The sequence below is a fragment of the Talpa europaea genome (assembly GCF_964194135.1).
Source record: "Talpa europaea genome assembly, chromosome: 16".
In the NCBI taxonomy this organism is placed as follows: domain Eukaryota; kingdom Metazoa; phylum Chordata; class Mammalia; order Eulipotyphla; family Talpidae; genus Talpa; species Talpa europaea.
The window spans coordinates 39487263-39506941 of record NC_140084.1 but is presented as its reverse complement, the minus strand read 5'-3'; the positions used below and the strand labels follow the sequence as shown (position 1 = coordinate 39506941).

At 49.1% G+C, this 19679-nt stretch overlaps 1 protein-coding gene across 1 annotated transcript; it reads right to left on the bottom strand.

Annotated features, from left to right (window-relative positions):
• Window positions 1-9529: 9529 nt before the first annotated feature.
• Window positions 9530-10495, bottom strand: LOC311185998 (free fatty acid receptor 2-like; the record flags this gene model as incomplete). The annotated part of the gene is made up of 1 exon (XM_084256883.1): window positions 9530-10495. One exon carries the CDS (start codon window positions 10493-10495, stop codon window positions 9530-9532), a length of 966 nt encoding a protein of 321 aa, XP_084113009.1.
• Between the last annotated feature and the right edge of the window lie 9184 nt (window positions 10496-19679).

Genomic DNA, 19679 nt, shown 5'->3' with positions numbered 1-19679 from the left:
TGGCAGTGCTCCTCTCCTTCCCGGTGCCTTCAGGCTTGGGCAGACACCTCGAAGTGGCCCCAAAGCCCCGTGAATGTCCTCATCGGCTGCATTCAGTGCACGAGAGGTGCCTTCTCCAGATAGCTAAGAGAAGGGCTGGACTCCGCTTTCCTTAGCCGGAGCAAATCCCAAGCCTGGGGACATCTCTGCATCCCAAGGAATCTTTGCTGACCCCCCTGGCCCCTGGCCACTCACCTACCCTGGAGCCTGCAGTGGGGTGCGAAGTCAGCGCCACACAGGGAGGGCGGGGTGCTGTCCGGAAAGTAGAAAGACACCCAGCAGGATACTTGAATTTTGAAAGCAGAACAAAGGATTAACCATGGCTGGTGATCTAGAGATAAGATTTGTGGGAACAGAGCTTTGGGGAAACAGAGAAGGCTGAGTGGCCTAAAAAGAGCCAAACACACCAACCAATGCCCACCTCTGGGTGCTGGCTTGGTGTTTTTTTTTTTTTTGTAAGATTTATTTTTATTTATTTATGCATACAAGAACTGGGGTACAGGCCAGAGGTGAGAGGATTCCCCAGAGACAGAGTGGGGAACAGAATAGGTGGATCAACTGAAATCCACTGCTGAGGGGAGCAGCAGGTGAGACAGGAGAGGTCTGCTGCACCGTGTGGGTAGCTCCCTGGCCAGGGATCAAACTCATGCCGAAGTGACTGGACATAGCTTGATAGTGTGAGACTTAACCCCTGAGCCAACTAGGTAGGCCCCTGGCTCAGTTTTGAAAAGGGTTGCAGGGCACACTACATCAGGCTGTAATCATCAACCAGCAATCTGTTCGCTCTTCCCCGCCTCCCTTTTATCACTCAGCACCCCGCCCTGGCAGTGGGGCTTCCTCGTGGGAGTAATATTGTAAATGGGCTAGGCTCTTAGATCTCCACCCGTGTGTGTGTATGTGTGTGTGTGTGTGTGTGTGTGTGTGTGTTGGGAGGGTAGCCTCCACTGAGTGAGCCAGTTAGAATCTCAGGGGGGTATTTACTGGCCAAGTAGGATGGAGTGGATGGATGAAAAGTAGGACGTAGTGGATGGATGAAAAGTTTGTGTTTAGTATACTTGAATCTTTGCCAAATAATATTTGTTTAAGGTAACACAGACGACAATTAGCAACTTTTTGTCCAAAAGGCCTATTCAGAGGCTGTGAAGAGCTGGAGGGGTGGGCTGGGGGTTGGGGGTAGGGTGCCCCCACCCAGGTTTAGGAGAGGGGTTCACAGGACTGCACAGAAACCAAATGACTTGACTTTACTTCACGTCCAAGACTCTCTCCAGCGTAAGCTCCCTTGTCCCCCAGGAACATGAAAATCCAAGTGCCTGAGAAAACTTAGCTAGTGGTACCTTCAAACCTTCCATCACTGCCCTCACCCCAGCACGTCTCTCTGGGAATCATTTATTTCCGGGCAGGGCAGAATTAGATTATATGAACTAGATGCTCTCAAGTGCTCTATCAGCAACACTGGGCTTTTACTGGGGCTTTGAACGCTAAGTATGGCCATGACTTTGGCCCTGACAAGCTTTCTTTACCCTTTGTTGATGTTTTAATGATGTTGATGTAGAGATTTATTTTTCAGGGGACACAGGGCAAATATAATTAATATTGAGCTTTCCTCCTCTTCCATCTCACACAACTGCTAAGATCAGAAACCCTATATTTTGGATCAACATAGCACCCCCTATATATGGACAAGGCAACCCTGCCCTAGAAAACAAGAAAAACTTATATTTAAAGAATAAAATGGGCCTCCCTGGTGGTGCAAGGGGTTAAGACACAACCTATGAAGCTATCCACAGCCACTGCAGCATGAGTTCAATCCCCAGCCAGGGAGTTACCCACATGGCACAGCAGACCTCTCCTGACTCGCCCGCTGCTCCCCTCAGCAGTGTATTTTGGTCAGTCTGCCTGTTCTGCTCCCCACTCTGTCTCTGGTGAATCCTCTCACCCGCACGCTTATGGCCTGTACCCCTGTTCTTGTATGCGTAAATAAATAAATCTTAAAAAAAAATAAAGAATAAGATTCTTAACTAGCACAGAGCAATGAACTTACTTAGTTAGGTCCCTGCAGAGCCAATATAGTTCATCTCCTTAAATTTCTTCTGTTACTCTTTCTTTTATGGTAGAATACTGATTTTTACATTCTGTATCTCACACCTCTAAAAGCTTTGCTCTTGACCAAGTAGACTTTAAACTCACATCTCTGAAGTTGAAATGGTCTTAAGTGTCAACTGTAAATCTTGGAATCACTATCTGCTAATACCCACTGTGCTTACTGCTTTCTGTAAGTGCAGATACATTCAGCAGAGCTGAGTCCATTATTTCAATAAATCAGCAATTCCTAAACTTGATCTCAGGATCCTTTATACTCTTCAGCACTGCTGAGGAACCCCCCCCCCGCCCCCAACGATCTTTTATGTTTATGTAGGTGATAGCTATTGACATTTACCATATTAGAATTAAAACAGAAAAAAAAATGTATCGCATTATTTTAAAATGGTAGTAGTCTCCAAACCATTACATGTTAATATTAATAACATATTTTCACAAACTATAACTACTTTCAAAAAAGTTAGTGATGGGAGAAGTGGAGTAAAGCAAGTCAGAATGACAAATACTGGATATTTATGCAGCACACAAGTCAGCAAAGCAAGTATTCACCAATACTTGTGAAAACTGGTGGAAACTAATAAAGTGAGGCTCCCTTTTTTTTAAAGATGTATTTATTTATGCATACAAGAACTGGGGTGCAGGCAAGAGGTGTGGGGGGTGAGAGGATTCACCAGAGACAGAGTGGGGAACAGAACAGGCAGACTGAAGAAATACACTGCTGAGGGGAGCAGCGGGTGAGACAGGAGAGGTCTGCATTGCCATGTGGGTAGCTCCCTGGCCGGGGATCGAACTTGTGCTGCAGTAGCTGGTGATAGCTTGGTAGTGCTGTCTTTAACCCCTGTGCCACCAGGGAGGCCCCAAAATGAGACTTCTGAAGTTAGGAGGAAGGAGAAGTTAGGAGAAAGGGTCAAAGGAATATAAGGAATGGGGTAGTGAAAAAAATCGTATTTAGAGTACCCAAAGACAAAGCAGAAATAAAAAATTAGAAGTGAGAAGAGCAGCCCTGCTTTTTGGGGTTCTCATCCTTGGCCAGGTTAAGGTGTGGTAGGTGTATTTTCAGACCTGCTTTGCAGTTATCTCTGGTGATAGCACACTGCAGGTGGCCTCTGAAAACCTCCATGGGCCATTCATTCGTGAGAGAATGAAAAAAACAATGAGCATCTTAAAATCATCATAAAAGTTATTTGACCTGTCTGATCCCTGAAGGGGATGATTTGGAAGACTGCTCTCCTGGATTCAGAGTCGAGGCCTCCTGGACTGGCTGTGCAGTATTTTTTTTTAATATTATTTTATATATTTTTTAAAGGGCTTTTTTTTTTAAGATTTTATTTATTTTTATGCAAGAGTCGGGGTACAGGCTGGATGTGCTGGAGGGTGAGAAGATTCACCAGAGACAGAGTGAGGAGCAGAACAGGCAGACTGACTGAAATACACTGCTGAGGGGAGCAGCGGGCGAGACAGGAGAGGTCTGCTGCGCCATGTAGGTAGCTCCCTGGCTGGGGATTGAACTCGTGCTGCAATGGCTGCGCCATGTGGGACCATCACCAGCTGGGATCGAACCGGCGCTGCAGAGGCTGTGGACACCTTCACAGTGTGGCACTCAACCGCCTGTACCACCAGGGGAGGCCCTATATTATTATTTTTTTTACATCATTGTTCATTTTTAAACAATGCTTGCTCCCCCTCCCCCACCAGGTGTAGCCCCCATAGAATTTTGACCATCACCTCAGTCCCCTGTGCTCTTCCCTCCCTCCCTCTGATCCCTCTCCCTCCTCTTCCCCTGCAAGATGTCTCTGATTTGTAATTGGTTTTGCTGTGTTGTGTTTTGTACTGTTATTATTTTTTTCCCCGATGTATTGTTTGGTTCCCCTATATTCCTGCTATAAGTGAAACCATCTGATATTTTTCTTTTTCCTTCTGGCTTATGTCGCTGAGCATAATTCCTTCTAGCTCCATCCACATTGCTGCGAATGGCATGAGTTTATCTTTTTTGATTGTGAGTAATATTCCATTGTGTCTATATACCACATCTTCTTGATCCAGTCATCTATTTTCTGAAATCAGTGTTCTTCTGAATCAATGTTTTTGTGTCCTTTGGGTAGATCCCTAGGAGTGGAATTGCTGGGTCATCTGGTAGCTCCATTTTTAGTAGACTGACTTAAAGAGAAGAGGAAAAAGGGAAGGGGTCAACTAAGGGACTCCCAACATGTCAAAATATTTAAAATAACAGAAATAGAGCATGTGTTTCCCAAAAGTCGGTGACATGAGAAATGAATACAAGAATGATACAAGAAAAGAAATAAGAAACTTAGTAACAAAGGATGCAAGAGGTGAGAAAGAAGAAATGCTAAAAGGTGGGGAAAACAAAGTACATAGATGGTAGATTTTTTGTTTGTTTGTTTAATAACATGGATTCACTATGATGATTGGATTCATCTGACTGGTAGAGATGACAGATGTTGGTACAGATGTTACTGTAAAAATATAATGTTATTATTAGGCCACACATGCTATGAATATATATTTCAGTGGGTGTCTGTACATCTATGAAAGTATTTAAACATAAATCCAACCATGTTGGATGGAATTTTATTACATGAATATAAATATAATTTTTTTTTAGTTTTGATAGACTATCTTTTATTTTATTTTTTATTTTTTTAATAAATTTTATTTTTATATTCCCCATACAATTGCAACCCCCCCATTCTGACCCCAATCCCTCCCCTCCCGCCCCCCAGCCCCCATAGACTGTCTCTGGTTCATAGTTGTTTGTTGATTTTGATATTTTCTTTCTTATAGTTATTCATTTTCCTGGTCCCTTATTTAAGTTTTCTAGATTCCTGCTATGAGTGAGACCATCTGGTATTTTTCTTTTTCTTTTTGGCTTATTTCGCTGAGCATGATCCCTTCTAGCGCCATCCATGTTGCTGCAAATTGCATGTGTTTATCTTTTTTGAATGCTGAGTAATATTCCATGGTATATATGTACCACATCTTCTTGATCCAGTCATCTATTTTTGGGCATCTGGGCTGTTTCCAAAGCTTAGCTATTGTAAACAGTGCTGCTATAAACATAGGGGTGCAGGTGTTCTTTGGAATTGATGTTTCTGTGTCTTTTGGGTAAATACCTAGGAGTGGAATTGCTGGATCATATGGAAGCTCTATGTTTAGTAGGTCCAGAAATCTCCACACAGCTCTCCATAGTGGTTGGACCAGTTTGCACTCCCACGAAAAGTGCAGGAGAGTTCCTTTTTCTCCACACCCTCGCCAACATTTGTTGTTGCTAGTTTTTTTAATATGTGCCATTCTCACTGGTGTAAGATGGTATCTCATGGTAGTTTTGATTTGCATTTCCCTGATGACAAGTGATGTTGAACACTTTTTCATATGCCTGTTGGCCATTTGCATTTCCTCTTCAGAGAAGTTTCTTTTTAGCTCTTCTGCCCATTTTTTGACTGGATTATTTTCTTTGTTGTTGTTGAGTCTCATCAGCTCTTTGCAGATTTTTGTGATCAGTCCTTTATCATTAGTGTTGGGTGCAAAAATGTTCTCCCAGTCGGTGGGGTTTCTCTTTGTTTTTGTTATTGTCTCTTTTGCTGTGCAGAAGCTCTTTAATTTGATGTAGTCCAGCTGTTTATCTTTGCCTTCACTATCACTGCTTTGGGTGATGTGTCTGTAAAGATGTCTTTGATGTGCAAATCACGTAGTGTTTCGCCTATTGCTGCACCTCCCCCTGCAGTGACCTTTAGGGCTAATGGCTATCACGAAGGTCCCTAGGTCCGGCTGGGCAAGGAACCAGCACTCAGGGGGAGAACAGCAAAAACTCCCTGAGGCAGGGGAGTACAGCAAAGTTCCCTGAAGACATGGATAAGACAGAAGCCTATCAAAGGATTACGACCACCAGGAGCTAAAACCTTATCTCGTCTTTCTAGAACTACAAACTTTATCCCTTCATTGTCTTTCTAAAACTTCCTTCTTTCTTCTATAAAGGTCATTTGTTGTTAATTAAAAAATCATATGAAATCCTTAACACAAGGCTGACTCAAATGAAACGTTACTAAACCCTGTAATAATTAAAATATAGTTTAAGTGAAAAAGTAGCTAATAAAACAAAATGCGATCATATAGCTTAAAAACAAAACTAATGGATTATCTACTTAAGAAAGAGGCTAGGTCCAGATGTAAACCACTCAGCGATAAGCCAAATCCATTCACTGCTCCTGTATATATACTGGCAACTAACTCAAATAAAATCGCACTCAGATTTACACTCTCTCTTGAAGTGTGTCTGTTTGTCATTTCTTCAGCCGAATCCCTGACCACCCTGCGCAGTCTCTCAACCCTGAGACGGCCTCATCATTCACTGCTGTGCTGGTCCGCGGCAGCCTATATTTCCTTCTATATATTTTATGGTTTCAGGTCTTATGTCTAGTTCTTTAATCCATTTTGAGTTGATTTTTGTGTATGGTGTGAGGTAGTGGTCAAGCTTCATTCTTTTGCATGTAGCGACCCAGTTTTCCCAGCACCATTTATTGAACAAACTTTCTTTGCTCCAATGCATAGTCTTTGCTCCTTTGTCAAAGATTAGTTGACCATAAATCTGTGGGTTTATTTCTGGATTTTCTATTTGATTCCATTGGTCTGTTACATGAATATAAATTAATAAAACTATACAGTTACATGACAGTTATGGTCAAACCTAATTACAAAAAATCAAACTACTCTATATACTACTTATAAAACACACATCAAAAGCATAACGATCACTGGGCCTCCCCGGTGGTGCAGCGGTTGAGCGCTGGGTTACGAAGCTGCCCGCGGCCTCTGCGGATCCCCGGCTGCTCCCCGGCCACTGGAGGAGGGTCCCACATGGTGCGCAGACCTCTCCTGCCGCCCACTGCTCCCCTCAGCAGTGTACTTTGGTCCTTCTGCCTGTTCTGCTCCCCGCTCTGGCTCTGGTGAATTCTCTCACCCTCCAGCGCTTCTGACAGTACCCAGTGCTTGTATAAATAAATAAATAAATCTTTGGGGAAAAAAAAAAAAAAGCATAACGATCAGGGGTCTCCCGGTGGCCTATGGGTTAAGTCTCAGGGCTATCACCACTACGGCCTGAGTTTGATCCCTGGCCAGGGAGCTACCCACTTGGCACAGCAGACCTCTCCTGTCTCGCCAACTGCTCCGCTCAGCAGCATATTTCAGTGGATCTGCCTGTTCTGCTCCCCACTCTGTCTCTGGTGAATCCTCTCAACCCCTGTACCTCTAACCCAGTTCTTCTACACAAAAATAAATACAATCTTAAAAAAAAAGCACAAGGATCTAGGAAAGTTGAAATTAAAAGGATGCACAAAGGTGTAGGGTAAGTACTGACCTACCTTGTCTATGTGGCTATATTAATATCACACAAAATAGATTTTAAGGCAAAAGGAATGATGGAAGTTTCAATTTACTAGGAAGACAGAAGTACAAGGAAAGATGACAAATCTTCCTTCATGGAAGGCACGTATAACACACCTCTCTGTGTAGCTGATAGATCAAATAGACAGGAATAGGGAGATTTGAATATCATAGGTGAACAAGTTTGAAGTGACAGCGTGTAAAGAGAACATGGCACCCGTAATTACAGAATCCATGGAACATCAGATTAACTATATTCTAGGCCAAAAGAACAATTCTCAACACGTTTCAAAGAGCTGGTTCCATCCAGACCATAATCTCTAATTGCGTTGCAATTTTATCAGCACTAAATAATAACATAAAGATCTAGCCCCCAAAACCATATGTTTGGACATTAAAAAATTTCTAAAATTGAGTCAATGAAAAAAAAACGTGACTTAGAGCCCATTTAGAACTCTAAATAATGAAAATTCCACAAATCAAAACTTGTGGTATCCCACGAATGCCACTTGCAGAACGAAATTCACAGCCACTCAACCTTCTACCCGCAAAGAAGAAAGGCTGAAAATGAATGAGCACCCGACTTTAAAAATTGGACAAGAACAACTTAGAAGACCCATGAGAGCAGGAAGAAGGTAACAACAGAGATACAATTAGATATTCATTAAATTAAAAAGTCGAAATACCAGAGAAGATCTGGGTTTTCTGCAAAGACAACAGACCTTTCTGGAAAGACTGAACCAGAAAAAAAGAAGCTACAATCACAACGCTGGTGATCGAGAATCGAACATACGTCGTTGCTAAAGTCTCCTGACCTGAGTTTCTGCACCAGCGCGGGCCACTGTCTCTCAGGGACTGCTGCTGTTCTTGCCTGCCATCTACACTAAGCCAGCAGCTGCTTTGACTGACCAAGGTGCTGGATCCCGGGACGCCGGGGCAGGTACTTGTTTGTTCTCCAGACTGTGGCCTGTGCTGGCTGTTCATATTCAGCAGGTAGAACCCCCCTCTTCTGAGTCAAGGCCGAGGACAGTGAAGAATTCTGCGGTGAATACAGAGTAGATACCAGGATGATGCCATCTTACGGACTCAGCCATGCCTTGGAGATATAGTAGATTGGGTTCTAGACCGCCTAAAGCGGGTATCTCCATAAAGTGAGTCATGATTTTTTTTTTTTTTTTGTATCTCGGTACATAGAAAAGTTATGCTTTCACTCTCTGATAGTGTGTTAAATATGCGGTCAGATTCTATCTTTAAAAAAATAAAACAACGTTAAGTATCTTAATTTAAAAATACTTTATTGCAAGTCCAAAGGGGAGCGATAAATACTTGTGGACTATAAAGAAACAAAACAGAAGGTTAGACAAAACCAAGCCAATAACAAACCCTTGACATTTGACTATGAAACCAAGGCCCCCATAAAGGGGAGGATGATGGGTTGGGAGGGCAGGATAGAGGGGTCCAGTGGAGCTGGTGGGGGTTATTGGGGCAATGGTGGTGGGAATGGTGTGAGAACACATATTTGTAGAGGTTTGATCTATAGCCCCTAAAACAAATACAATGGTGCAAACTAACTTTACTGCAATTAAAAAAATATATATCAAATTCCAAATAATTACGTTCCCCCCCCCCCCAAAAAAAAAGGCTCACCTTTATCCAGGCCTTCAGTGAGGGTTACTCTTTTGGCTGATGGCAGGCCTTTTAAAAAATTCCACTATAAAATGAGGTATGCCTTTTGAGTGGGAAAGTTATAGAATTCCAAGACTGATATTCCAGGGCCAAAGGACCTCTGCACTGATCACCAACAAGTGCCAACCATGAGTAAGGACGCATCATAATCCCCAGGAGACAGACAAAACACAGATAGTCACCCCCTGGAAGAGGTGGATCCGCTCCCCTTTGCCTCTTAAGCTACACAGGGAGCTCCTAGGTTCTGTTTCACTGCTACCCTGTTTGAGCTCTTCTCCCCCAAAAATGTAACACCGAGTGGGCAAATCTAGTCTTTCGAGACGCTGTCACTGGCAGTCCCTAAGCTTACGTTTTCTTTTTTTGCAGGCTCCCCGATTCTTCTCCGCCAGCACCCCACCAGCGAGGCACCCCAGCTCTGCAGCAGTTGGCACCTCCTATTAACGGCTTTGCGCACCGCCGAGGAGGAGAAATAAAAAATCAGGGGGTCGATGCATGCATTGAGAGCGCCCAGGAACACCGCGCACGCCCGCCAGCCTGGACTGTCACTGTGGATGTACCCCAGCACGTGAGACACATTGTAAGGCCCAAAACAGACCAGGAAGTTGAAGAGGGTCACGGCGGCCAGAGCCACGGCTCTCCAACGCTTCTGGGCCCCCACGTGGGGCCGGGAGAGCATGATCCGCACGAAGCGCCAGTAGCAGAAGATGGTGACGGACATGGGGATGAAGAAGAGGACGAGGCACAGCTCCAGCCGCACAGGGAGCAAGACAGCTTCCTGCTCGGCGGTGAAGTTATCATAACAGACTGTCGTGTTTTCGTTTTGCATGGAAAGGACGATGATCACGATGCTGCAGTGGCCGAAGGACATGACCCAGGCGACCAGGGCTGCGATCACCCCGTACACCGGCCGGCGGTACAGCTTGTACTGCATGGGGAAGGCCACGCTGCGGTAGCGCTCGATGCTGATGCCCGCCAGGAGCCACGTGCTGCAGTAGATGCCGCTGTAGAAGCCGTAGGCAGTGAGGGTGCAGGCTGTGTGGGACAGGGGCCAGTGTAAGTCATATGCAGCCTCGATCATCTTGAAGGGCAGCAGCAGCAGCAGCAGGAGGTCGGCCAGCGTCAGGCTGAGCAGCAGGATGTGGATGGGGGCAGGCTGGGGCTGGCGCACCCGGCCCACGAAGGCCCGCAGGGCCACGAGGTTGGCGGGGAGACCGATGAGGAAAGAGATGATATAGAGGAAGAGAAGACACAAGTTTCGGATCTGGATGGCCATCCTTTCTGAAAAGACAAAGATGGGGCAGATTGCTCGCTGACCATGGGTTTCCAGCCCCCAGCCGGGGTGATCCCATTCTTAGCGTCACTGCATTCATTTAGGATTCTCGCTAACCTGCAAAGTACTATTCCACTTCCGGTTTGTTGGCAGGTGGCGGAGAGTGGGGGCGGGCGGAGAAGGCACCCTAATCTCCAAATGAATTCTTCCTTTTGCACCTTCCTCCTCTCTATTTCTACCTTACCAAAGGGACAGAGAAAGAGGAGACAATGTGAATTTGTTCCTAAGAATGCTGATGAGCCAGAAGCTGTCATAGGGAAAGTTCTGAGGTCTCCAAGTCCACACTGTGCCCATCACGTGAGAGTAGCGACGTCACCTGTCTTGTCCAGAGTACCCAGCACATCACAGGTGCATAACAAACACCTGTTGGTAATTGAATGACTATGTGACCTGCGGGGAGGGAGACAGCTGCCTATTCCATAGGGCAGGAGCAAGTGCCAGACTGTTTCTGAGTTTCTCCAAACTCCCTTCAGCCTGCTTGTGACTTCTCGCTCTCCTTAGCTTTACTGCTTTTTCTTTCCTCTCCCTGTGTCACCGTGTTATGGCAATTTCCCAGAGAAATCAGATGGTGCTCAGAGAGGTAGAGAGAGAGAGAGAGATAATTGTCACACCAGTGGGCTCAGTGGAATAGCTCCCAAAAGTCTCAGCCCCGAAGAACAGAAAAGGCAGGGTTTTATACAGGTTGTGAGGAAACTCGTCACCCCATCCATCATAGCATAAGCATTCTTTATTGTTTGGGAAGGGGGCCAAGGTAGTCGTGGCTACCACTGTGGACAAGCAGTAACCCAGCAACTTCTCCGTTCCAGCAAGCAGCAGAATCTAAGCAGCAGACTCCCCCAGGCAGCAGACTTAGCAACTTCCTGCTTCAATCCAGCTTGAACACAAGCTTTGCCCTGAAAATGGGGTTTGGTTAAGGCTGAGGGAAAAGCAGGGGAGGCCCCAAGTGAGTCTCAGTGCCCTGCTTCGTGACCCCATGCTGAGCCACTCAAAGAAAACCTGTCAGTTCCTGTGCAGTAACGGAAGGGGCCTGAGCTGGGCCAGGTCACCAGGATTCTGTCCCGGGCCCCGGCCTCAGGTCAGCCACATGACTTGAAAAGATCATCCAGGCCCTGCCTGCACCAGCTTGTCCCCCTCTGCACCACACAGAAACCGTGCGTCCACTGAAATCACAATTCCCGGACGCTGCCTGCAAACTCGCTTTCGCCCCGCGAAGGAAGCATGTACATGTGGGGTTTATGTCAACCACCAGTAATCTTGAACCGTCTCTAATTTACCATTAAAACGCAGACATTGAAAATAAACTTGAGTCCTCGCCCTATGACTGGCAACATGGCACTCCTGGCCCACCTGCGACTCTCTTTTCCCATTCAGAGTATCTCAGAAGTGGAGGACCAGGTGGCCAGGGAGATGCCCTGACTGCTTGGGCCTGAGCTCACCTTCTGTTTGTCTCCAGCTTCTCCCCCGACCCCAAACCATCTCTCCACGGACTTGTCCTGCCCTCTCTTCCTTTTCTGGGACCTTGTCCCTCCCCTCCTTGGATGCTGACCCCTCCCCCCTTCTGCTACCTCGTTGGAAGTTTCTCTCCACGTACTCCTGTCCCGTCTCTTCCCAACCCCTTCTGCCCTGAGCACCAGCAACATCAAGTGCCTTGCCTTTTCCTGGCGGTAGACAGACGCCTTTCACGTATGTCAGCCGCCGAAGCAGGGGAAGCTCTGTCCAGCTGGTCCACCTTTTCCTCTTCTACAAACCACAGGCTTTTATACCTGGAAGGGTCACGTGGTCACAAGGAGGAAGGTCAATAGCTGAGCTCTTCCCAGCGCTGCCTGGTCCTCTGTCCCCACCAAATTCTGTCTTCTAAGGCCTGGGAGCCTCTCCCCTTGCCTCCCAGAACCCAGACCCTAGCTGCCCAGGTGGATCTCCTCCTGCTGCTGCATTGCAAGCTCTGTCTTCTGTTTCCTTTTAGGACTAGTTATTCCGAACTCTTTTGCACACACATTCACGCCCTGCTCTTCTGATCTTTCTTCACTTGTCCGGCCTCCCTCCCACCCGCCTCCGGCTCTTTCCCCGTAGGGCCCCTGACCTGTTTAATTTCCTGTTTTCTTCCAGGAGGCTCCAGCTGAAGCTGCTTAGTAACTTCAGCATCGCCTGACTTCCTCTGGCCCCCCAGGCCCTTTCCTGCAAATGTCTCCCTCGTCCCGAGTCCGTGTTGCTGGCATGGTGAGTTGGGGCCTGGGTTTTTTCCTACATTCATTCCCTCTGCGGGGGGCTGTGCCCTGTTGGGGCCACCCTGGTGATGCCTCGAGGCAGACACGTGAAGACTCAGGTGCGCATGGCCGTTCTGTCTCCCCAGCGGATGTGTGTGTCTGGCCACTGGCTGCCAGGCCCTGCCAGTGGAGACTCTTGTTCTTTCCCCTTCACCCACCCCGGAAGAGACCCTCAGCCAAGCTTCCCCTCCAGAAAGGATCCCTTGTCACTTAGCTCATCACTCCCCACCTTGGTGCCCCAGTGTCTATCTCTTTATACCCAAAGTCTGATCCTCCCACTGGGTGCCTGTCCTGAAATACACACCCGGGAATTTGGTGCCGAGCACACACGATCACCTTCTGTTCTCTACCAAGTCACTTTGCACCATTTTGCTATCTGTTTTTGATTGAGCATCAGAAACTCAGAGGGGGCCTCCCTGGTGGCGCAGGTGGTTGAACGCAGCGCTGTGAAGCTATCCGCAGTGCAGGTTCGATCCTGGCCGGCCAGGGGGCTACCTCTCCTGTCTCGCCTGCTGCTCCCCTCAGCAGTGTATTTCTGAACAGCAGTCAGTCTGCCTGTTCTGTTCCCCGCTCTGTCTCTGGTGAATCCTCTCACCCTCCCGCACATCTGGCCTGTACCCCGGTTCTTGTATAAATAAATAAATAAATCTCAAAAAAAAAAAAAGAAAAGAAACTCACTAGAAGGCACAGATTCATGTTTGAGCATCAGAAACTTACTGGGAAGCCAGAGTTTGTCAATAGGCCTGTCCTGTTGCTCTGAAATTCTTGCCCCCCACCACACCCCCAGTCATGCAGAACAGACAGAAGGGTCAGGGGCAGCGCTGTGGAGGCCTTTCTGCCAGCAGGTGCCAGGGCCGTGGGCCATTTCCAAGACCCAGGGAGCCTCTCCTGTTCAGCTTGGTAAAGCTCAGTGCCACTTAGGGTGACCCCACTCCTCTTAGGGTGTTAGTGTTGAATCTGGGTAAGATCGGCTCTCCCGGAAGTGATGTTTTGACTTTTGTCCTGAGAGAAACACCTTGCCTGGTGCCCTGTAGCGGATGGGCACTAGGAACTTGTGGGGCCGGGGGGCCAGGTGGTGGTGCCTGTGAGTACTCGCCAGCAAGCCAAGGGCAGTGAGCACCTCCATTCTGTTGCCCCAGGTGCCGCTTTGGGGACGTCCTAGATGCTGAGGTCCTGGGATCATCAGAAAGGGGACTTTGTGCTAGGCTATTTCAGAAACATAAGCCTCTTGGGCCTCACGCAGGCTTGCGTCCTGGGAGCCGGCCGTGCCACTGGCGAGTCCAGCCCAGCTAAGTGGTGCTGCCGATCGACCGACCCGCGCCTGCAGGGGAGCCAACTTTCCACCACACCTTGCTCCCAGCCTCCCACACCTGCTACTCCACCCTGGGCCCAGCCCGTCCTCCACATGGCATGCTGGGGAGGTGAGTGGACAACACAGACAGTAAACAAGTAAGCAGACGAATCTGGAAATTTCCAGTGAAGGAGGGGACAATCTAGGTAACCTGGAGAATGGCTTGGGCATGTGTGTCAGTATCTGCCACTACCAGGGAAGGCCTGGGCAGAGAAGGAATGTCTGAGAGTTGAGAAGAAGCGGCCAAGCAAAGAACTTTCAGGTAGACGGGACATCATGGGCCAAATCCCTGCAATGGGAATGAGCTTGCCATGGGGGAGGAACACAAGGAGGCCAGCGTGGCTGGGGAGGGACAGGTCAGACTCTCCGCCTCCCGGGCCTTGGCAGAGATGACTTTGGTCTGGACTTGTTTGACCTCGGAGGGTGCTTGTCTCATCCGCTGATCTCTGATATGTCCTGATAAGTGGCTGCAGCGTGTCAGAATTTGACACTCCCCATCTGGCTAGGTCCTCCTGATAGCTTCACAACACACATTCACCCCTGTCCTCTCAGCAGCCAGCAATGGGGCGCGCGTCCTCTGGGGGACCCCTGAAAATGGAATGACTGGGAAGCTTTTTTAAAAGATTTATTTTATTTATTTATGCATACAAGAGCTGGGGTGCAGGCCAGAGGTGTGTGTGGGGCATGAGAGGATTTACCAGAGACAGAGTGGGGAGCAGAACAGGCAGACTGACTGAAATACACTGCAGAGGGGAGCAGGAGGAGACACAGGAGAGGTCTGCTGTGCCATGTGGGTATCTCACTGGCCGGGGATCGAACTCATGCTGCAGTGGCTGCAGATAGCTTCATAGTACTGCATCTTAACCCCCGCGCCACCAGGGAGGGCCAGTCCGGTGGCCTGCATCATCTTTCCACAGCTTGTCAAGTTGGCTGCTGTGGGGGAAGGGGTGTTAGAGACTCAGAAGGAAAGGGAGTCACAGACCGTGAGACCCCACCAGGGCAGCTGGAGCTGGGGCACACGGCCTCTGTGAGATGCTCACCTTGGAGATGGTGACGTGGTGACGCCATGGGCCCTGCATGACCCCAGAGCTGCAGCCGATGGGTGCCCTCAGCCAGCCACAGTATCTGGACTTTAGCCGTGTCCACTCCCTTGCTTTCTCAGCCAAAAATGTTTAATTCCTTTGTTCTCAAGCCCTAGGCCCCTAGCCCTAGCCCTCCCAGTCTCTCATGCTCAGAGAGGCTCCCGGAGCAATCTTTCTGGCTCTTGTGCTAACCAGTAACCCCGACTCCTTCCTGCTCTCCCTGGTGTCTGTGGGGTCCTCTTTTCAGTCTTAACCAGAAGGTCCCAAGAGCCCTTTCTTGGACTTGGGAGCGGGACCCCTCAGTCCCCCAATTCCCAGCAGGTGGAGCAGGGACAGTGGCTGGTACGCTGTGAGCTTATCCGCGTGCGGTGGGGAGCTTGGGACTGGAGTGGGGAGCTGGACCCGTGCCCTTGTCTGGTAAGAGCCTCATCTCCTCTCTCTCCCCCTGTTGCTTGTGACACGCCTTCAGGGGTGCCTTTCATGATACCTTTCAAAATGAAAAATCCCATACTCTCTGACCCAACCATTTGCCACCTATGAGTATTACGTGGATATGCTTCCTAGAATCCAAAGAAGTAGGCTCATCGCGGCGTTGGTGATTGGCTGACTCTGTAATGGTAAAAGACCGGGAAGCGCTATGTCTAGTCTATGGGCATCCAGTCCCTAGAAGCTTCTATGGCAAAGAATGAGGCAGATCTGCATAAGCCGATGAACATCAGACTCCCGGATGTGTCATCCAATGACAAAGCAAGGGACAAGAACAGTGAGCTATAAAAGACAAGGGGACAGACACCCACACATTCACTCGGGATTTTGTGAGCAGCCCCCTAGTAACAGCCCTCACTGGCCAGGGAATCGGGGGCAAACGTGCTGGTGTCTGCAGGTGGCGAGAGAGACATGTGTGCAGACATGTGGCTGCTCAGCAGACACGTCAAGCCGGGGCACGGCTGATGCTAATAAGGGTGACAGAGCCTGGACAGGGAGAGTAAGGGACAGAGAGGACGGCACCCCAGCATCCCTGGGAGAGGAGGGGGTTTGAGCAGAGACCAGCAGGAGGGAAGAGTTTGAGGCGCAAGGTTGTCCAGGCAAGGAGATGGCTGATCCTGAGATGCGCCACAGTGGCGGGAAGAGCTCAGGGAAGCTGCAGGGAGACCGAGGCAGTTAGGGAAGGAGGTCAGGGCCCAGGTCGTGTGGGAGCTGTGGCCATGTCAGGACGTGGCATGACACAGGGAGTTCAGCGCAGTTTAATAAGCGGTAGCTCCAGGGCAGTGTAATATCACAGCCCCCATTCTGTTCCAAGCAGGGCTTCTCGCTCCCTGCTCCCAGCGCGCAGAAGATGGTGGGCACAGACGCGTTTCTCTCTTTTCCATTCCCCGTTGTCTCTTCTCCCACTCATTCACTCTACTTTGGACCCACTGAGGGCCTCGCCCTAGTGGGCAGTAGAGGCAGAGGGGTAGTGGTGTCCAGTGGATGTGATGTAGCGACGCCCTGAAGATGATGCCTGCTGTGGTAGGGGGGAGGCGGGGCCCACCCATTCTCCCAACGGGCCTTTCTCAGGTTCTTGGACGGGCCACCCCGGTGCTCCTCTGGCTGAACTGCACCCCCTCTGCACAGCCACCTTCCACCCCTCTTAGCCCCGGGGCAGCCTCTCTGTGACTAGGCGGTCCTTGGAACGGGTCATTTGTGACCTGACCATGGACTGGCTCCCATCGCCGCTGGAACAGCCACTAACTTGCAACCCGCCTCCTCTCCCATCTTGCTGTGCCAGGCCCAGTGAGCCTCTCGCCTTTGATTTCTCCCCTCACGCATCTGGCACGTGCCCGTGTCCTCTAAACTTCAGGGGTACCTCAAGCTCTGCCAGGGGCTGTGTTGAAGTCCCTGAACTGTGCATCTCCTCAGTGAGTGGGAAACCCCTCTTCTTGCCACTGGGGTCAGAACACAGTGCACTCACAGCTCTCCAGAACTTTCCTCCATGTCTGCTTCTTGCAACTTGCCCACTCTCTGCATGTGGCCTAGCGGTGCGTCTGGCGCTGGTGTTGATTAAACCAGTTTCCAGAGTCTGCACAGAAGATGGGATGTGGCGGCGCTTGGTATATAATGCTCGGTTTTGGAAGGGAAGCAGCGAAGGTTCCCTCTTGAGACCCCGTGTTCATGGCACAGATGCCATCCTCAGGGCAGGTGTCTGTAAAGAACACAAATGACGCTAACCCCGCAGGGTTAATTTGCAAGCTAAAGAGCTCGTGCATGGCAAAGTCTGCCAGATTTCAAAACACACCTTGGGCTCCGCCGCCTGCTCCTTTCCAGAGCAGCTCCAGGCCCGGGGCGGTCTCCACCTTTCCAGCCACACCCTGACAGGAACCACCGTGCTCCCATTCATGACACTGGCTTTTAGGAGACCAGAGTTCCAGCCAGCCCTGAGTGCTAGTTAGCCTCGCCTCTCCTCCCACCCTCCCCACCCCCAGAACGCTTGGGGGCATACTCAGGACACAGGACAGCCACGGCCCAAGGCCACTTCAGTCTCTTTGCATTTTAAACTGCTCCCCTACCCAGCTATGGAGAGAGGGGCTCTGCCCCCAAAGTCTGACACTGTACCCCAAAAGCCATTGCCATGCGTCTCAAGGGTGCTCAGGAGCCCTCTGATTTGGAGAAATTCCTGTGTCGCTGTTTTGGGGGTGTCTGGAGACCAGCTTGGGGAGAGACTGATAGGCCAGTGCTGAAATCTGAGTGTTTTGAACTCATTGCTGATGATTCTGTGTGACCGGCTCACGGTAGATGGGTTGGGGGGACTCTGTCTGGCTGTGATCAGCCTAAAATCGCCCCTGTCATGTGTTTTCTCTGTTACATCAGTGGGAGAAATGGCAGTGTCCAGGGGTTCGTGCTGGCCCTCTCTCCCCACAGTGGGGCGAGGGGTACAGAGACCCTCCACACGCAGGTCCTGGGCATCTGCTCTGCTGCTTATTTCTTGGCAATGTCCTGTTCCCATTTCTCCATCTTCCAGGTACAGCATCCTTCCTTTTCCTAGAGAAAACACTGATGTTCTCAAAGCATGGGTTGTTGGGACATTTGAACCCCTATACCCCCAAACCTCCACCCATTCATCCATACACACACACACCAACCCACCCATCTATCCACCTACTCATCCATCCATCCATCCCCCCACCCACCTACCCACTCATCCATCAACCCATCCATCCATCCATCCATCCATCCATCCATCCATCCATCCATCCATCCATCCTGTTCCAGGGCCGGGTGCTGGGGGAAGGAGACTGAGTGTGTTGAATGACTTGTCCCCACTGTCACAGTGACCCTCACAAAGGCCCTATGATTTGTCAGGCAGCCTGACTCTGTCCTTAGTACCTCTTCGAGCTTGACTAGAGTCAGGGTGGTGCATGCTCTCCCATTATGATTCCTTTTAAGTTTTGACAATGGCAAAATAATGCACAAATATATCCTTATTGTACAAGAATACAGAAGTTGAGTGTGAAACGCCAGGTCATGTCTCCCTTCCTAGAGGTAACCTCTCTCTTGTTAACACTCATTTGTGTGCATCTATAACACAGAGTTTTAAAGTGCACAAATGGATTCATACTATTGATGTTGTTCTGAAACTTCACTCTTTGCCCAATAATGGGTCAAAATCAGTCCATGTCAGCACACAGAGATCTACTGTGTTCTCTCTGAGAGTTACATGCTGTTCTGTGTTAGAGCGATCCTGTTATTTTATCATGGAAAACAAGAAATACTTTTTATTATTCTTTCACCTATTTATCAAATGCCAAATGCCTACTGTGTGCTAGGGACTGTTTTAGGCATCTAGTAGGTAGTAGTGAATCAAAGAGACATAGTAACAGCTGGCCAGGGCTTCCAGGTCTAGAGGGAAGAGCTGCATATTAAACTAATGAACGGTTAGTGTGAGATATTATGACGGAGGAGGGTCACTAGAGTTTGCATCATCAGAGAAAGCCTGACATTGGGCAGACACCCCAAAAGAAGGGGTGAACCAGCCAGGTGAAGTATGGTGGAAACTGTGTGAGAGATGGCCATTTCTACCCGCCTGGGGCCGGCCCAGCAGAATGATGGTGGGGGGATCAGAGAAGGGGGATGGTCCCAGCAGAGCTTGGAGAGAGAGGGGAGCTGGAGGGCGTGGGCACCTGGCAGGTCTTGAAGATGTCCGAGTAGGGAGCTGCTGGAAGTTTTATTCAGGGCAAGGCGGTGGTTCAGTGTAGGCTCCTGAAAGTCCCCTCTGGCTTTGGGGGGAACAAATGGGGACAAGAAGAGAAGGCCAGGTTAGAAGCCTTTACAGCAGCCCCAGGAGAGAGAGGATGGTGGGTGGAGTTAGAGAGAAACATACAAGATATTCCAGAGACAGAAGCAACAGGATTTGATGGTGAATTGGATACAGGTAGAAAGGAGAAGCAATCAGG